Source organism: Mus pahari, chromosome 1 (genome assembly GCF_900095145.1).
Source record: "Mus pahari chromosome 1, PAHARI_EIJ_v1.1, whole genome shotgun sequence".
NCBI lineage: Eukaryota > Metazoa > Chordata > Mammalia > Rodentia > Muridae > Mus > Mus pahari.
In genome coordinates, this window is record NC_034590.1 from 111,175,064 (window position 1) to 111,193,760 (window position 18,697).

General features: G+C 50.4%; 1 protein-coding gene across 1 annotated transcript in view; it reads left to right on the plus strand.

Annotated features, from left to right (window-relative positions):
• The window catches only part of Muc5b (mucin 5B, oligomeric mucus/gel-forming), a 32,659-nt gene extending 23,521 nt beyond the window's left edge, over positions 1 to 9,138 (plus strand). The window contains exons 33-51 of the mRNA XM_021207432.1: positions 9 to 1,581; positions 1,745 to 1,926; positions 2,232 to 2,400; positions 3,055 to 3,311; positions 3,588 to 3,774; positions 3,877 to 4,102; positions 4,194 to 4,372; positions 4,453 to 4,522; positions 4,704 to 4,804; positions 5,251 to 5,282; positions 5,560 to 5,740; positions 6,064 to 6,168; positions 6,298 to 6,335; positions 6,587 to 6,700; positions 7,269 to 7,355; positions 7,453 to 7,575; positions 7,718 to 7,763; positions 8,295 to 8,403; positions 8,949 to 9,138. Coding sequence (XP_021063091.1) covers positions 9 to 1,581; positions 1,745 to 1,926; positions 2,232 to 2,400; positions 3,055 to 3,311; positions 3,588 to 3,774; positions 3,877 to 4,102; positions 4,194 to 4,372; positions 4,453 to 4,522; positions 4,704 to 4,804; positions 5,251 to 5,282; positions 5,560 to 5,740; positions 6,064 to 6,168; positions 6,298 to 6,335; positions 6,587 to 6,700; positions 7,269 to 7,355; positions 7,453 to 7,575; positions 7,718 to 7,763; positions 8,295 to 8,403; positions 8,949 to 9,138 — 3,969 coding nt within the window. The remainder of the gene's footprint in view (positions 1 to 8; positions 1,582 to 1,744; positions 1,927 to 2,231; positions 2,401 to 3,054; positions 3,312 to 3,587; positions 3,775 to 3,876; positions 4,103 to 4,193; positions 4,373 to 4,452; positions 4,523 to 4,703; positions 4,805 to 5,250; positions 5,283 to 5,559; positions 5,741 to 6,063; positions 6,169 to 6,297; positions 6,336 to 6,586; positions 6,701 to 7,268; positions 7,356 to 7,452; positions 7,576 to 7,717; positions 7,764 to 8,294; positions 8,404 to 8,948) is intronic.
• The last annotated feature ends 9,559 nt before the right edge of the window (positions 9,139 to 18,697 follow it).

Consider the following 18,697-nt stretch of genomic DNA (forward strand, 5'->3'; position numbering starts at 1 on the left):
CCACCACTGCAGGGTCAGCCCCAATGACTGGATCAGCAACTACTGCCAGTCAGACCCTGAGTTCTATGCCTCATCCCAACACTACTCTGTCCATGACCAGTCCTCACTCGGCCTCCACCACAGTAGCAACAAGCATCTCGAGTGTCACAGAAACCAGCAGTCCAAGAAGCGTCTCCTCAAGTCATTCAACACCCAAGAACTTGCCCGAGACATTACAGTCGACGACTGGCTTGACAACACAGCAAACTTCGTCAACTGGAATCTGGACAAGTATACTTACGGGTACAGCTGGCACTGTCTCCTCAACATCTCTGTCCACCAGCCTAGAGTCTACCACAGGCATAACAGAGGTGTCTACCAGTATACCCATGACACCTACCCTACCAGTAACTGTGACTAGTGCTACTACCCCCCAGGGCACAACACACTGCCCGCCCAAGTGTAAGTGGACTGAATGGTTTGATGTGGACTCCCCGACCTCGGGAGCAGTAAAAGGGGACATGGAAACCTATGAAAACATCAGGGCCTCTGGTAAGAAGATATGCCAGGCACCAGAGAAAATTGAGTGTCGGGCAGAGAACTACCCTGCAGTGAGCATTGATAAGGTTGGCCAAGTAGTAAGCTGCAACCTGGAAACGGGGCTGGTCTGCAAAAATGAGGATCAGAAAGATGATTTCAAAATGTGCTTTAACTACAATATACGTGTGCTTTGCTGTGATGACTATAGCCACTGTCCTACTACTCCTTACAGCACCATCAAGTCTCCCCTGGTCCCTTTCACAACCTCAGTGTCCTTGAGCACGGAGTCCACCTTTCTTACTAACCGTCCCGCCAGCTCTTCAGGGCCAAGCACCCAAGCATCCACATGGTCTACGCTTCCTGACTCAGGCTGTGCGCCTCGCTGCAAATGGACAGAGTGGTTTGACGCAGACTTCCCTAACCCCGGCCCCAGAGGTGGGGACTTTGAGGTCTATGCAGTATTTCGTGAGGTTGGCTACATCTTCTGTGATCAGCCCAAGGACATCCAGTGCCGTTCAGAAAAGGAGCCAGACAGGCCCCTGGAAACTCTAGAGCAGGTGGTCCAGTGTGATGTGCGATTCGGGCTGATATGCAAAAATATCAACCAATCGGGACCTTTGCAGTATTGTGACAACTACCACGTGCGCCTCCTCTGCTGTGACAACTATAGCCACTGTACCACGTCACCCATGGCCACCATGTCCACTGCTCCTTTTTCCTCTCACCTGCCATCTACTCACACTGCCCTGGCTTTGAATACCACGACGTTTCCCCCTGGACTCAGTAGTTCCAGTGAGCCCCACTCCTCTTCCCTGATGTCTACTCACACCTCCACAATGTTGACCACCGAGACTTCACCTATAGCCACTGGCCCCACTGTGGCCCCCTCCTCAACCTCAGGGACCCCTCATGCCCCCAAAGTCTCCCCCAGCAGCCAGGTGACCTTCAGTGTGTCTACTGCTTCTTCCTCCGTCTTCAGTACCCCCAGGACTGTCTTTTCCAGCCATACATCTTTGTCGTCAACCTGCTTCTGTCAGGCATTTGGGCAGCTGTTCTTACCTGGTGAGTAGACAAGTCCCTGTCCTCCCTACCCTATGTCCCCTGTCAGTTTTCAGAGCTACGAGCCCTCAGGCTACCCCTCAGACCCTATGCCTCCTCCCCCTGGCATTAGCCTGCCTCTTCAGCTGGGGTGTCGCTATGTTTTCTTGTGCCCTTTCCCTCACAGGGGATATCATCTACAATAAGACTGATGGAGCTGGCTGCCAATTCTATGCCATCTGCAACCAGTATTGTGATGTTGACCGCTTCCAGGGTACCTGCCCCTCCTCTTCACCTCCAATGTCCTCTACCCCTGCATCTTTGCCTCCCCTGCTTCCTGGCTGTGATAATGCCATCCCTCCCCGGCAGGTGAGTTTCCCTTCCCCCTCCAGCTCCCTCCAATGCGGTGTGCATTTGGGTTGTCAGGGACAACTGCTTTTGGGTTAAGCCATGGCTAACTCTCAGCAGCACCCCAGCCCTGTGGCCTGTCTCAGTGACCTGCCTTCCAGTAGCTAGTTCCTTTTGGGAGGGGTGCACAGGCTCTGGGGTCTTGATCAGCAGACACAGGCTGCCTTCTGGCATTCAGAGCTGCAAGAACCCAGAGCTGCAGACAGGACAGGGCTTGAGTCTCCACACGAGCTCCAGGTAAACACCCTGTCTATCTTCTCCCTCAGGTGAATGAGTCTTGGACCCTGGAGAACTGCACAGTGGCCAGGTGCCAGGGCAACAATCAAATCATTCTCCTCGAGCCAGAGCCTGTGGACAATGTCACCTGTGCCAACAAGCACTTGCCTATCAAAGTGTGGGACCAGGAGCCTTGCCACTTCCACTACGAGTGTGAATGTGAGCAGAGGGCAGGCATGGGGCAGCTCAGCAAGGTGGGACAGCACCGAGGCATTTGACCTCAGTGTCTGTCGATCTCAGACAGCACACGCAAATGCTGAGCTAGCCTGCAAGCAGTGTGCACAGGGAGGCGAAGAACATGGATGTGACATAGGCAGGGGCTGAAACCAGAGAGAGGCAGGGTGGCAAAGTCACAGTGTGAGTCCTTTCCTGTGGTACTGATGACAGCTTCCATTACTGGATGATAAATGACTCAAGCTTGGGACTTAGGACTGAAAACTCTTAGGGTCTCTCATCCCCAAGCTAGAGCCAGATCAAACCACGCAAGGCCACACTCCCTATGGAGGCCAGGGAGGATCCTTCCTGCCTTTGCAGGTTAAGGGCTACGGGAGTCTTTGGCTTGTGGCTTCATTGCTTCATTCTGCCTCCATCTTCTTATGGCCTTTTGCTCATTGTCTTTCTATCACTTATAAGTACACTGTCAGTAGGTTCAAGGGACACTGAGGTAATTTGGAATGGTCCCATTTTAAGACCAAAATCCTATTCACTATACTATTTTATAGATGTAGCAACTGTTCCCTTAAGGTCCTAGTTCCTGAGGTGGCACTAGGTAATAAGGTTGGGGAGTGAGTCTGCAACTGTAATCTCCCATAGGCTTCTGCAGTGGATGGGGGCACTCACACTACCTGACATTCGATGGCACCTCCTATACTTTCCTGGACAACTGTACCTCGGTGCTCATGAGAGAGATCCACCCTCGCCATGGTAACCTGAGCATCCTTGCCCACAGCTACTACTGTGGGGCTACCACAAATGTCACCTCCTGTCCCCGTGCCCTCAGTGTGTACTACAACTCCATGGAGATTATCCTTACCATCACCACCAATGATGGTGGGAAGGAAGAGAGCCTGGTGAGTCTTGTGATAGGTAGGGCCCCCATACCACATTGCAAACATGAGGTCTAGATATGGGGTGGCATAGACAGAGATGAAAAGCTCCGAGGACCAAGAACATTCTCCCTTCTGCAGAAATGGCCTGTAGGAGCTGGCCTAGGCAAAGAAATTAATTCCTAGCTCTAGACTGAGGAGACAATAGGAATGCCTCTGGTGTTTGGGAGGGAGAACCCCCCAAAGCAGCGTGCTGCCAAGCTGGCCCTCTGATTATTGGTTCCCTCTGGACATCCCTAGATTATATGGGACCAGATGTGGTTACGGTCAGGTTTCAGTAAGAATGGCGTGACCGTGTCCTTGAGCGGGGCCACCACAATGAGTGTCAACATTTCCACCATTGGCACCAGCATCACCTTTGATGGGAACATCTTCCAGATATGGTTGCCCTACAGATATTTCAGCAGCAATACTGAGGGCCAGTGTGGTGAGTAGGCATGACACGGCTCATTCTGGTTCCATAAGTGGGGGAAGGAACAGGTCTATGGGAAACAGCGGAAGCTGATGTAATCCCTGCCTTACTCACCAGGTACCTGCACAAACAGCCAGACGGACGACTGCCGCCGGCCTGATGGCACCATAGCTTCTGACTGCCGGGACATGGCCAAAGAATGGCTGGTGCCTGGGAACAGTAGCAGCAGCTGCTTAGCTCAGCCTAGCCCTCCCCCCAGCACCACTCCCCAGACCCCAGTGTCCAGCACACTGACCTCCACCCCATGCCCCTCTGCACCTCTCTGTGAGCTGATGCTGAGCCAGTGAGTCTGCCTTTGGGGTGGTGGGACTGGGCAGTAGTTCCCTGGCCAGCCTCCCTGCTGAGCTCCTAGCCCTGACCACTCACTGTCATAGGGTCTTCGCCGAGTGCCACAGGCTCATCCCTCCAGATGCCTTCTTCAGAAGCTGTGTCAGTGACCACTGCAATGCCAATATTACTGACACGCTCTGTCAGAGCCTGGAGGCCTATGCAGCACTCTGCCGGGCCCAGGATGTATGCACTAACTGGCGCAATGCCACTGGAGGGTTGTGTGGTAAGTTGGAGCATCCAACCTAGGGCTCCAGCCTCCTTGGTTCTTCTGAACCTGTTCGATGACACTCTCTGTGCCCACAGACCTCTCCTGTCCACCCACTAAGGAGTACAGGCCCTGTGGACCCCTGCATCCAGCATCCTGCAACTCGTGGTGAGTGCTACCTGAATGACAGGGAATGTGGAGGTAGCAGCTGGCCTCCCAGGCATGTCTGAAGGGTTGGCACTGAGCCTGTGGGTACCTTCACCCGAGGACTCCCTGGGATGCTCACAACTGTCTCTGAGAGGTGCTACCTGGTATCTGATGAACACTCTGCTGCTCCTCCTCACATCAGGACCCAGGAGCCTTCAAATGGGATGCTGGCCGAGGGCTGCTTCTGCCCCGAGAATCAGCTCCTCTTCAACTCACGCATGGACATCTGTGTGTCAGAGTGTCGTAAGTGCCATTCACCTAACATAAGACAAACCCCGCCCCACCCCTGCCCTCCACAGGGTCTCTCCTCACCTCCCAGACCAGGACCCTGTTCAGCCTGACTAGTGTGAGAAGACCCTGGTGAAGTCATAATTCCTGAAGATGTCAAAAGGCCTCCTGTGAGCCTGCCACCATTCTGTCTAAACTTTGCTGCTTGGGGCTGGTCAGAGAACCTGCCTGCCTTCACCACTAAGAGCTAGAATCTCAACGTCTAATATTACTACTGCCCCAGGGACCTGACAGACTCAGCGTTCTCTAGGACCTTCTGTTCCATCCTGGGAAAAGATAGAGGTCTTGGCTTGGGTACAGGTAGCCGGAGCTAAGAGCGCAGCCCTCTTAGCTTATAACCCCCTTCGGCCTGACCTTGAACCTCAGCGTCTTCAGTAACAACTTTACTCATTTCTTTCCAGCCTGCGTGGGACCAGATGGGCTACCCAAGTTTGTGAGTAGTGCTGCTTGCTGGCCTCTGCTTGAGCTAAAGTAAAGAAGATCATGAAGGAGGGAGGGAGGGAGGGAGGGAGGGAGGGAGGGAAGGAGGGAGGCCAAGTCTTCACCCAGGAAGCTGATGTGGGCTCCTGGGTTTCCTTCTTGCTGCCACTCTGGGCAACAGAGAGCTAACCTGCTTAGGGTAAACTATGACCTGGAGTTGAGTTCAGGTAGACAGGCCAGGGACTTTAGGACCTCAGAGCCTTCAGAGATCCTGATTTGGCCTGTTTCAGCCTGGAGAACACTGGATCAGCAACTGTCAGGCCTGTGTGTGTGACCCCGGCTCTGTGTCAGTCCAGTGTGAGCCAGTGAAGTGTGAGAGCCAGGATGAACCCCCACAGTGCACAGAAGCTGGCTTTGTGACTGTGACCTGGCCCAGTGCTGACAACCCGTGCTGCTCTGAGACACTGTGTGGTGAGCATCCTGGGGACATAGAAGAGTCACACTCTAGCTTAGCTGCACTGGGCCATTTGAGAGGTGGGGGATGAGCTCAAGATGTTTCAGCTTTTTACATAAAAATAAAGCTGGTGACCTCTGGTCTGAGCTAACAAAGCAGAGAACTGGTGAGGACCAAGAGGGTCAAAGAGTGAGGGAATTTGTTGAAACCCAGAAAAACCATGAAGCACACTAGGTACCAAGGGAAAAAAATGACACCAGAGGCCAGTATTTCTAGAAAGGAAGAAGATGGGGAGGGGTGGCTAAATGGGCAGTATCCTGACGGTGCTTCCCCTCAACAGTTTGCAATTCAACCACCTGCCCCAAGAGCCTACCCACGTGCGAGCCAGGGTATGAGCTGGTTCAGACCCATGAGAATAGCAGCTGCTGCCCCAGCTACAGCTGTCGTAAGTAGGAATGGGGCAGAAGCATGGGGGAGGCGACACTGAGACTGGTTGCAATGGAGTTGAGGGATGCAGGGGAGCAAGGGTTTGTGCCCTGCTGCCAGATGCATACACAATCCCCTTTCCTTTCAGGACCTAAGCTGTGTATATACAATGACACCATTTATGGGGTAAGGGCTCAGCCCAGGCAGGGTGGATGGCAGGGGTAGGTTGAGGTAGGTGGGAAACCCATGTCCCCCAGTCCCTGGTCTTCTCTTGACATTCTTGCCATGGATGGCAGATCTGAAGAGGGGGTTTGGGCCCTTAAGAGGGAAGATATCTGAGCCCTGTGGGCACTACCTGGATTCAGCTACACATCCTGACCTGATATGCCCACCCATATCTGCCTTGCCTTCCGTGTCATTCTTCTCTTCTGCTCTAGGTCGGTACAACCTTCCCAGGGGGTCCCTGCCAGACATGCACCTGCCTCTCTGATGGCGACCAAGAGCCAAAAGTAGAGTGTATGGAGACAAACTGTAGCACCTCTTGTCCGCAGGTGAGCCTGTGGCCCAGAAAACATCCTGAGAGGCTACCCATGGCAGCCTACCACTGAGAGTCCTCCAGTTCACCCTCAGTTTGAGGTCTTGTTCCTTTCCAATGGGAAGAGTAGGCGGAGAGTAAGGACTAGACGACAGGACCTGCAGGCGGATGAACTGACTAGAAACGGGTCTATATGGTACCAGTAGACAAGTGGTGCTCAACCTGTGGGTCACAATGCCTCTGAGGGTCAAACAACTTTTCACATATCAGACATCCTGTCTATCAGATACACTAGGATTCATAACAGTGGCAAAATTACAGTTATAAAGCAGCAATGAAGGAATTTTATGGTGGTGGGTTGCTATCACACTAGAAACTGTATTAAGAGGCTGTAGTATTAGGAAGGTTGAGAACCATTGCAATCAACAAAGAGAAGCAGGGTGAGCTAAGCTGCAAGTCCTGGGAACACAGCAAAGATAGGACCTTTCTGTAGTTCCTGTTAAGGAAGCCCAGAGCCCCAAGTGTGTGCTCAGGAGGGTGACTGGGATACATGAGAGACCTGACCATCTCTCCTGTTCCCACAGGGCTTCAAGTACACGCTGGTGCCAGGGCAGTGCTGCGGGCAGTGTGTGCAGAGTGCTTGCCTCACACCAGAGGGCCATGTGGTACAGGTAATAGGAGAGGATGGAAGGAGACCGCCCTTGAGCAGGTCTCGGCCACAGAGGATCAACCGCTGCCTGGACCTTTATTGTGTGATTTGCTTTCCAGCCCAATGAAACCTGGGTGAACAGTCCTGTGGACAACTGCACTGCATACCGCTGTATGGCTGAGAATGGAGTCCATGTGCTGACCCCAATCCCCACGTCTTGCCCTGATGTATCCAACTGTATGGTATGTGCCTGGGAGGCCCTGCCTTTGGGTGGTCCACCCTTATCATTCCCCTGGAAGGCTCTACCCCAAGGAGTCTGTGTTTCTACAGCTTGTTCCCCTATCCCAACTTTGCTCCAGTCTTGTTCTTTTCTTGGCTCTGTAGGGAACCCTAAGGAAAACGGGTTGCTGTTACTCCTGTGAAAAAGAGGGTAAGTTGAAGACATCTCCTATCTCCTTCAGCTCCATCCAGTTCCCACCAAAAGCAATACAAGTTTCTTCCATGGGATGGCAGATCCCATCAGGGTCCCAGGATGAGGGAAGGGGTAGGCCACCCATGAAAGGTGTGTCAGTCACTTCTCTCACTGCTGTGATAAAACATGGGACAAAGTCATTTTAAGGAAGGAAGGATTTGTTTGACTGGAGTGTGCCGTCCCACACGGTGGGGAGACGTGGCCACAAGAGTAGAGGCAGATGTCCGCAGCCAGGAAGCAGCGAGGGATGAATGCTGGCTGGCAGCTCACTTTCTCCTTTCCATTCAGGCTGAGACCCTTGTCCATGGAGGTCCTGCCACATTCTGTGTGGGTCTTTTCTCATAAATTAACTTAATCTAGAAAATCTGAGCTTCTCTCTTAGGTGATTCTAGATCCTGTCAAAATGACACCATGGAGGGTGAGCTTTACCAGGTCCAGGGCCTCCAAGTAAGGGTCTAGGGTCCTTGAACTGGCCTGTCTACTTTGCAGACTCAAGTACCTGTCAAGTGCACGTAAATGCAACAATCCTGAGGCACAAGGGCTGTGAGACAGAGGTCAACATCACCTTCTGCGAGGGCTCCTGCTCTGGAATATCCAAGTGAGTGGGTACCTTACCTCCCCTGAGAGTACAGCAAAACTAGTTGCTGCTTGTCACCTTGGGTCTCAGAGACTGTCCCCTGCTTGGGGTCAGAAGGTCACATGTAGCTCTCTGCATAAAATAGGGGTTTGGCTGGGAACTCACCGGCAGGAATCTGAATATGCGCAAGGGACCAGGCAGTATTGGATCCCTCTGTTAGTCCTAGATGGTCCTAGATGGCCCCAGGCTGTGGTCAGCTGTGAAGAGGGAGTGTTCAGGATGGTTGAGAGTTTGTAGTTAAAGAGGGCAGGAGAAATGGCCAGAGACTCACTCCGGGGCTTAGGGCGGCTGTCCAGAGGGAACATCTGTACAGGATCAGCAGCATGGAAAGGGAATAGAGGCACAGAAGGCTATGAGAGATGGAATAGGGTTTAAAGAGAGTCCAGGAGGGGTAGGGCTTTGTGTTTGAGAAAGCAGCCATGCTGGACAGTCAAGCAGTTGTCAAGAGCCCACAGAGGACCATGAATCATTCTACTGATAAGAGGAACAACCTCCCATGTCCACAGGTACTCCATGGAGGCTCAGGCCATGGAGCGCCAGTGCACCTGCTGTCAGGAGAGCAAGGTCCATGATGTAGCTGTAACTCTGCAGTGTTCTGATGGCACAGTCATCCAGCACACCTATACCCACATCGATGAGTGCAACTGTGCCCCGGCCTGCAGCTCCCTGCCTGGGACTTCCATGATTGCTTCCTAGAGCCCACTGCTAGAAGGCAATTACATCCCCAACCCCTTATGTCCCTCCACCTGGGGCAGAACCTGCACAACTGACCATGAGAACCTTAGGCAGGCAAGCTCCACGAGGCCCACAAGAACCCCCTGTGGCCCTCACTGCCTCTGCTCCACCCTCCGCCTGTCACTGGTGAGATCAGCATCAAAGAGGGTGGTGGGGCAATCAAGATCCACTTGAGGAGGGTTCCAGGTGAGGATCTGGCCCTGAGGAGCCTGTTGGCTGTTTTGGCCTCATCCTCTGTGAGAGCCTGTGGCTGTAGGGCTCCCCACAGCAAGCCTGTGTGTCCTCTGCCACATAAAGCAAGCCCTGTGTCAGGCATCTCACGCTCACAAAAGCAGATGGGACTGTCCAAGCAAGACCAGCTACCAGGGAGCTGTATCAGGCAAGGTGGCTGCCTGCTGGAGGGGCTCTGGGATCTGGGGTTGAAGAGGGGTCTGTGCTCACTCATCCCTAAGCTGCAATAAACCCTGGCACTGTGTGTCTCCTCTGCGTGTCTTTTCCTGGGCACTCTTGTGGCTCCCTGTTTGTGGTTCAAAGTTGCCAGGAACAGAGCTAGAGCTATCAACAGAACACAAGGGATGAGACGGTGTCTAAGAGGAATAGGTGAGAGGTACCTAGCCATTGGCTGAACACTGAGAGCATGGGCAGGAGCGAAGCAAGCCAGGGACCCACACACCAGCCTTGCAGTCACTGAACCCAAGGGCAGCATCAGGACATCCTAGGCAGACAGAGGAGCCTGTCGGCAGAAGAGGGCATCCTAGCACCCATCACTGTGGTGACTGCAAAGGGCAGAAATGTGGAGAAAGGTGCTTTGCACTGCTCAAACACCAAGAGGTTGTGGCTACATTGGTGCTAGGACCTTAAATCTTGTTCTGCCTCCTCAGGTGCACTATATTTGAGATACCTGTCAATGACTGGCTTACTATGCATGTGGCTATCAGTTGCTCCTTTCTTTTCTACCTTCTGTTGAGAGTGGAGAACATTCCATGCATGTGGAAGGGAATTACAGGGTTGGAAATGTGGGGCTCTATGGCTTGGGTTCCAGAGGTAGGAATGGAAAGAAGGAAACATGACAAAGGGAAACTATATGTAGTGTGGGGCAGATAATGTCCTGGCTGGACTGTGTAGGAAGGGTACAAGATAATCTCCAGATGACAGAATGTGGCTAATGGTGGGGCTGGTTAGCTATGGCCCCAAAAGCTTCTGGAGAAGAAACCAGAGGGGTCCTGCTATGGGCTGTGGGCTACTCCCTGCTCCCCAGAAGTGGATGCAAACAGACCTAGTGTGGCAAAGCTCCTGGGCCTGGGGTGGAACACCCAGGTCCTCACAGATGTGGCCAGTAAGCCTGCCTTTCCTATGCACTTGGTGAGGTCTATCTGGCAGACAGAATGCCGGGGATTGACAAACATGGTCCAGCAGTTGATGAGGCAGTGGGTGTGCTGAAAGACAGCAGGAGGACACAGAAGTCAGCTTCTCTAAGTTCACCTTTGATCTCAGAGTGTGGCTTTCAGGACAAGAAATTTCATGTGCCTGTCTTCATGAAGCCACAGCAAAATGCTGATTCCTCAACCCCTCCCAGTGAGGCATGGCACCATCACTGGGAGTCAAGAGCATCATTTGGTAGGAATGCTCTCAGATGTTAAGGTCCTCCATGTCAAGGGACACTATGGCCACATATATAGTGCACACCATCACTGTTCTACCCACTGGGGAAACAGAGGCACCAAGAGATGAAAACCTGCTTTAGCAGGAACAAGTCCTGCTTCAGCCAGGGCAGTAGACACAATAGTCCATGCTAAAAATCTAAGGTCTGAACAGGGCCCTAGGAAAATCACAGCAAGACACAATGAATAAACAAGAAGCCCTAGGTCCACTTTAAATATACTCTAAGAGGGATTCTGCCTTCTAGATGGGACAGTGGGTATCTCTTCCGCACAGTGACAAAAGGGAACTGCAGCTACAAGTTGGATTAAGTAGAAAGCAGACAGACATCCTTCTGAAAAAAAGACATTAGCAATACACCAGCCATGACAGAGCAGCCCAGGGGTGCACGTCAGGAGGCCCAATACTTTTCCTAATAGGGAGTATACACTTAGCACCTAAATCACTGGGCCCCTGGCTCCCCAAGTGAGGCAGAGTCAGGAAACAAAATGGGACCAAGCACTGGGCACTCAGGTTTGCAGGTGAAGTAGGGTGGCTCTACAGAAGTGATTCAAGGTTATGGGTGACACATCTGAAGTTCCCCCAAAGGAAAGGGCTGAAAGCGAGCTGGGCACATACCTGTAATTCCAGCACTCTAGTGGGTAAGGCATGCAGATCACCAGCTGTAGGCCAGCCTGGGCAATACAGTGAGACCCTGAAGAGAGAGGAGGGTGTGTGTGCAAGTACCAGAATGTTCTTGCTGGTGTTACAGTCATGAGGAGGAAGGAAGGGTGCTGCTCAGCCTGGAGAAAGCTGGATCCGACATGCTTGCCTTCTGTTTCCACATTTCCACCCTATAGTTTTTAAATAGATCTTGGATGCAGGGTCGTGTTTCCATAGATAGCACAGCAGAGGTCTGCAGCTCAAAAAAAAATGCTGGTAGAGTTGACTTCAAAATATAAATGAGAGGCTAGAGAGAAGGCTCTGTGGTTAAGAGCACTTGATGTTCTTCCCGAGGACCGAGGTTTGATTCCTAGTAACTACATGTCAGCTTACAACCATCTGTAACCCATCCCTGGGGATGTGACAACCTCTTCTGGCCTCCATAGGCACTAGGCATGCACGTGGTACTTAGACATACATGTAGACAAAACACCCATACACATAAAGTAATAAAAAATTAAAAACATAAATGAGGGGCCAGGGCATAGCTCAACAGGTAAAGGCACTTGTCACTCAAGCCTGGCTACTGAGTACAATCCCAGGAACCTGCATAAGGGTGGAGGGGAGAAGTGACTCCAAAAGTTGTCCTCTGACCTCCATATGTACAAGGCGCGTGTGCACGCGCACGCGTGTGCGCGCGCGCGCACACACACACACACACACACACACACACACACACACACACACACCATACATTCACACACAATATAAATATATGAACCTTAAAACTAAGTAAAGGGAAATGGCTCCGTTGGTAGAATGCTTGCCACACAGACATGAGGATTTGAGTTGAATCCCCAGAACCCACATAAAGGCAGGACTCTGCACTATGTGTTGTAGTGTTATTAGTGCTGGGAAGGTAGAGAAGACGGGCAGACTCCCGGAACTCACTGGCCAGCCAGCTCAGTCTACTTGGTGAGGTCTATGCCTGGTTTCTCCCCAGTCTCAAAAATCAAGGTGGGCAGCACCTGAGGGACAACACCTAGGGTTGACCACTAACCTCCACATGCATGTGAATACACACACACACACACACACACACACACACACACACACACACACACACCAAAAATAGAAATAAAAGGAATCGGCTTGATCCTTTGACTGAACTTACAACAAATGTGCTCTCTCCTAAGTGCCCAGGGAAGTCTCAAGGGCCCAGTCTGCTAAGCAGGCAGGTAAGCACTCTGGGAACTGGTGCTGAGCAACTCTGCCTTGTGTACCTGGGGGACCTACCCAAGGCCCTGTGGTGGAAACACGGTGGACCCTGTTCCTCCCACAAACACACCTGGGGAATGTGAAGAGGAGGAGGAGACACACACTACTCTTGTGAGCTCACAAGCACAGCTGGGTAAGGTCTGCTCCACCAGAGGCAGGGAGGGTGCTTGGGAAGGAAGGGAAGTGTTGTAATTAATGCTCTGTTGCTGTGAAGAGCCACTCTGACCAAGACAACTCTTAATAATGGAACAATTAATTGGAGGCTTGCTTATAGCTTCAGAGTTGATTTATTATCATCATGACGGGAGGCAGATAGGCAGACTGCTATGCTGGGGCAGTCGCTGAGAGCTTTACACCCTGAGCCACAGGCAAGAGGCAGAGAAGAAACACAAGCATAGGCTTTTGAAACCACAAAGTTCACTCCCTATGACATATTTCCTTCAAAGGTCACACCTACTCCAACAAGGCCACACTTCCTAATCCTTCTCAAATGGCTACCAACTGAGGACCAAGCGTTTGAACTTAAGAGCCTATACGGGCCCTTCTCATTCAAACCATTATGAAACTAAGCAGGAAGGAGAAGCCCGAGGAATGAGGAATCCAGGGTGGCCCTACAAGGACAAGTGAACAAGTTCAAAGGCCACAAAGAGAACATGCCAAGCACCCACAAGCTGGGCACTGCCTTGGAGGGTCCCCGCCAGCCACTGAGATGAAGAGACAAGGAACTTGGACCATGAGGGATGCAGGACAAATGTGGGCATAGAATAGAGTGTAGCTGTCAGAGAACAGAAACATGAAGCCAGCGTCCAACCTTCCCACAGGTCCTCATTCTTCCTGTGCTCACATGATATTCCCAGGAAGAACTGACCCAGCTCTCTGCTGCTGTTTACTCTTCCAGCATCCTGCTGATGTCCTAGATCCAGTGATATCTCCATCCCTGCATCTCCACACTATCTCTGGCATTTCAGCCGACCTGGAGCCTGAGGCACACAGTAACGTGGTGACCCACTTAGCTTTCCTGTGAGGCAATCTGATTTCATGCTTTCTGCTGTCCCTTCAGATGAGGCTGCTCCTGCTTCACTCCTGTTGCCCGAGTCTTGTCAGTCCTATGATCCTGTTGTGGTTTGAATGTGAAATATCTGCTACAGACTTGGAGTATTCTTTATAGACTCAGGTGTTCAAATATTCCATCCCCCGTTTTTAGCACTGTTTGGAAGGTTGTGGAATCTTTGAGGGATAGACATTTAAAGTAAGGCACTAAGTCTAAAAGTATTCCGGTCAGACCTGCTGTCAGCTTGTAACTACAGACTCACGAAGCCAGCTTCCTTGTGCTCAATAATGCCTCTCCTCCAGGATGGCCTCAAGTTGTTTCCTGTCAAGTATTTGACCACAGAAGAAAACAAGTAACAATTAATCTTTTCTATTTTCTCCCAGGGATCTCACCACGCCTTGGTGCTTGAAGTGAACTGGTCACTACATCCCTTATGGGGAGCACCAAAATGGTGAGCACTAGGGAGAAATGGGTACCACCTCTAGGCTCAGCTCAGGGATGTGGAAACTTTCAAAGGATCTACAGAAAAGCTAGCCGGGGAGAGACGTGGGGGTTGAGTGCAGAGAGCAGCTGCAGTTACTGCTGACAGATCTTTTGTTTCCATCCACCCCAAGGCTAAACACTTAGGAGAGGAGATGGGCTTAAGATTCCCCCAAGATAGCAAGACAAAAGCACGATGGAGTCTAGGCACAAAGTGTGATGAAGACTAGGCACAAAGGTAACAAAGATGCTCAAAGCATACTTGAGGGCAGAATAAACTTAAGACTGAGTATTGCAGGGAGGGCTTGCCTCCTAACAAGTTGACTGTATAAATTCCAGTACAGCATCACCATGCTTTTCCTAGAGCCTAACTTAACTACTATAAAGTGTATCCAGGAATTCCAACAACAATAGCCATCTTAGTTAGGGTTTCTATTGCTGTGAAGAGACACCATGACCATAGCAACTCTTATAAAGGAAACATTTAATTGGTTTCGGCCTTAGTCCATTTCTGCCGTGACAGGAAGCATGGCTGCACATGGGCAGACGTAGTACTGGAGAAGGAGCTGAGAGTTCTACATCTGGATCCATAGGCAGCAGAAATTAACAGGCACACTGGACTGATGTGAGCATCTGAGAGACCCCATTAGTGACACACCTCCTCCAACAAAGCCACACCTACACCACCAAGGCCATACCTCCTAACAGTGCTACTCCCTATGGGCCTATGGGGTTCATTTTATTCAAAGCACCACAATAGCCTAGCCAGAACAGTGAAAAGTGATGTCACAGCCCAGGCCTGCTGGATGATAAAGAAAACTAAAGTGGTAAGGGTCTGGTAGACAGAGTATAGGCAAAGGAAAGATGCAGATCCTGTATATACAGAAACATGGAGATGAAGGCAAAGGGGATTTGCAGCTAACTGGATAATGGCCAAGACATGACACCTGGATCCAGCCTTCATATTCTGTCTTCTTGTCATTTTTGCAGTGGGTGAATGGATAGACTCATGCATGTTAGCTGAACACTTTGCTGCTAAATGACACTCACTCTGGGGAACAGCAATTGGACTGGCAACTATGGAGATCTGAGTTAGCATGGCCCCCATAGGCTCATATATTTGAATGTTGGTTCCTGGCTTTTTACAAAAGATTAGGAGGAATGGACTTGGAGAAATGCTACTGTGGCTGGGATCTGAGATTTCAAAAGTCCATGCCAGGCCTAATCTCTCTTTTTCTCTGCCTCCTGCCTTCAAATCAGTATGTAAGCTCTCAGCTACTGCTGTAGCATCAAGCCTGCCAGCCAGCCAGCCTGCCTGCCTGCTACCACACTCTCCATAATGATCATGGACTAACTTCTGAAACCACTCCCAATTAAATGCTTTCTTTTATAAGCTGCCTTGATAATGGTATCTCATTCTAGCAATAGAGTAGTAACTTATTCAGCACCTCAGACAGGTAAAAGAAGAACTATGCAAGGAGAAACCATGTAACTTTCTTTAAAACCTAAAAGTAGAAAAGGCTTTCCTAATAAAGTGTGGAATAAAAATGTGAAAACCACACAGGAAAAGATTAGTAAACTTGGTAACACGTAAAAAGGAAAGCCTTTTCATAACATAAAATCAACAACAATGCTAAAAGACAAGAGATAGTGAGGGTAAAGACCCTGCAGCCCCTGCCAGAGTTAATGCCTGCAACATGAAACTGTGGTTTAGTTTCTGTGGTGCTGAGGACCGAGCCTAGGGCTTTGTGCATGCTAGGCAAGCATTCCATGACTGAGTCCAATGCCTGAAACATAGAAAAGGTAGCTGAGAACAAAGAAGAGACCCACAACCCCAAAGGAGACATGACCACAGGCTGGAAAGGACCTCACAAAAGAGAACAAATGTTCCTCAAATGCATAGAACCTGCTCAGGCTTGCTCCAGGTCAGAGAAACTCAGATGACAGCTGAACTGCAGGAGCCCATCGGGGAGCAACAGGACCTGAGAGGTATGCATATCCTAGATTTATCCTGTGCTTAACATCTTGTCATCCAGAGATCTGTCCCAAAGATGGTTATGTCACAGTGACACTAGGAACAACTGAAAAGTCCCTAGAAGAGACACTCCAATGGTGTGAGTGGCACCTGAAAGAAGGCTGTCTGTGTGGCAGCTGGGGTCTTCTGGACACTTAAGTAAGACATGCAGAAGAGGGGAAAGAGGCTGAGATCTGTGCGGCTGTGGACACCCAGCATACACTGTGTCAAGGAGAGACAGACAAAACAGTGCTGATGTGGGCACCTATCGATCGCAGGATATGCCCTGGGGGAGCACTGAGGAAAATTCAATCTCTCTGAGACCACCCTGTTTTACACTTTGTCTCTGAATCAAATCGTTCACATGATATAGAACAAAACCAAAACTAAAGCCAAGGACTATTTGACAACCAACCTCAACAAATACATTTGTGTCACCAAATACACACAGCCTGTAGAAAGATGAAGTGAGTTCAAATGGTTTACAGGTAGTGACTAGTAGACCCCAGTAAAGCCATGTGCTCCAAGAGCGCTAACTGCAAGGCAGCCTGCTAAGGACCCTGACAGAGAGCTGAGTCGCTGAGTCCCCATACTGTCCATGAACTACCTGGTCCCTTGTACTTTCTTTCCTGGTTCACACCTGGGAGGAACTTCCTTATGGGACTTTGCCCCCAACATGCTGAGCCTCATAGAAGCAAGGGGGAAGGAGACAGGATAGGGGATTAGCAGAGGGGAAACCAGGAAGGGCGACGACATTTGAAATAGAAATAAATTAAATAACCAATTTTAAAAAAGTTCATCTTAAGGCTTAGTTTTTAACTTTCAATTTCAATATTCAAGTCAGTTCTTGCCACTGTTGTGTGCTTTTAGCAGTCTGTGGATTTTTGCTTGCAATGTTTTTTTATCCTGTTTTTAAAACCTTAAAAACAAAACAAAACAAAACAAAACAAAACAAAACAAAACAAAACAAAACAAAACAAAACAAAACTGCACACATGCTCCAGCAGGGCTGCTGGGGCATTACTGCTTCCTCTGGTCCCAGTGGACAGCTCGCTTCTCGGTGTCCTTAACTTTTCATTGCATTTACATGTGGTTGCCATTGGATGCTGGTAGGCCTGCATCATCCCCTGCTTTTCCAGAAGGAATGCTTTTATTCCTACACACCCCAGAATCTGGACTACGTGACTGTGGACCACAACCTAAGACAGCAAGGAGTAACTGAATCGTGAATTCCTGTTGCTCATCCCTTACCTGTTAGGTCAGCTTTTTCCTAACTGGAGCTGGGGATGAAAATCTTAACTCTTTGTCTTAAGGTTTTATTGCTGTGAACAGACACCATGGCCAAGGCAACTCATTTATATAAGACAACATTTAATCAAAGCTGGCTTGCAGATTCAGAGATTCAGTCCATTATCAATCATCAAGGTAGGAAACATGGCAGTCCAGGCAGACATGGTGCTGGAGGAGCTAAGAGTTCTACATCTTGATCTGAAGACACTAAGAAGATTGACTTCAAGGCAGCTAGGAGGAGGGTCTCCAAGCCCACCCCACAATAACATATTTCTTCTAACAAAGTCACACCTCCTAACAGTGCCACTCCCTGGGCCAAGCATTTCAAACCACCACACTCTTCTAACATCCCAGCTTGACAAAGGTCCCATTCTTGAGCCAAGGCTGCAGGACTGCCATCAACCATCTTGTACCTGAGGCTTCAGACCAATATCCATCCACACATGCCCAGCACTGTGCCCCATCTCCATCCTGGCTACAGCTATGGTCCCAAGCAGGATTCTTCTACTCTTTTGCTCCCTCCTGCCAGGCCAGTCTCCAGCAGGATATTTTTTAACAAAGCCCACAAAGAACATGAGGAGAGTCTGAAACAGACAACCCCTGTCCAGGGCCACTCACGTGGGCCTGGGTGAGGGGTGAACTGAGACCACAAAGAGCATTGCACTATTGGGCCCAGACAGGGGGCTAGTCTGAGATGACTACCAGTCTGGTACCATAATGCACAGGCAGGGCATAGCACTCCTGAAACTACCCCTGAGTTGACCCGAGACACACAGAAACCTTGGGTGTCCCTACGAGGAACAAACAAGTGGTAAAGAAATGGAAGAGAAACAAGAATGTAGGCACAATGAAGAAAGGCAGAACTGGAGACTCACGGGTAGTAAGAAACAGCCTGATGCAAGCAACTGGTGATGCCATCTGGGATCATGGGAAAGTCCTGGCCTATGCTGTCACTCATGGACATGTCAGGTTCCATGGTTCTGCAGCAGCAGGAGGGGTCTGTTACTATCAAAAGCCAGGTGGAGTCCCTGGTCTGAGCTGATACCTTGGGACATGTTGATGTTTGAGGATTCTGCAGAACTGGCCCTACCCTTGCTTGGGCATCA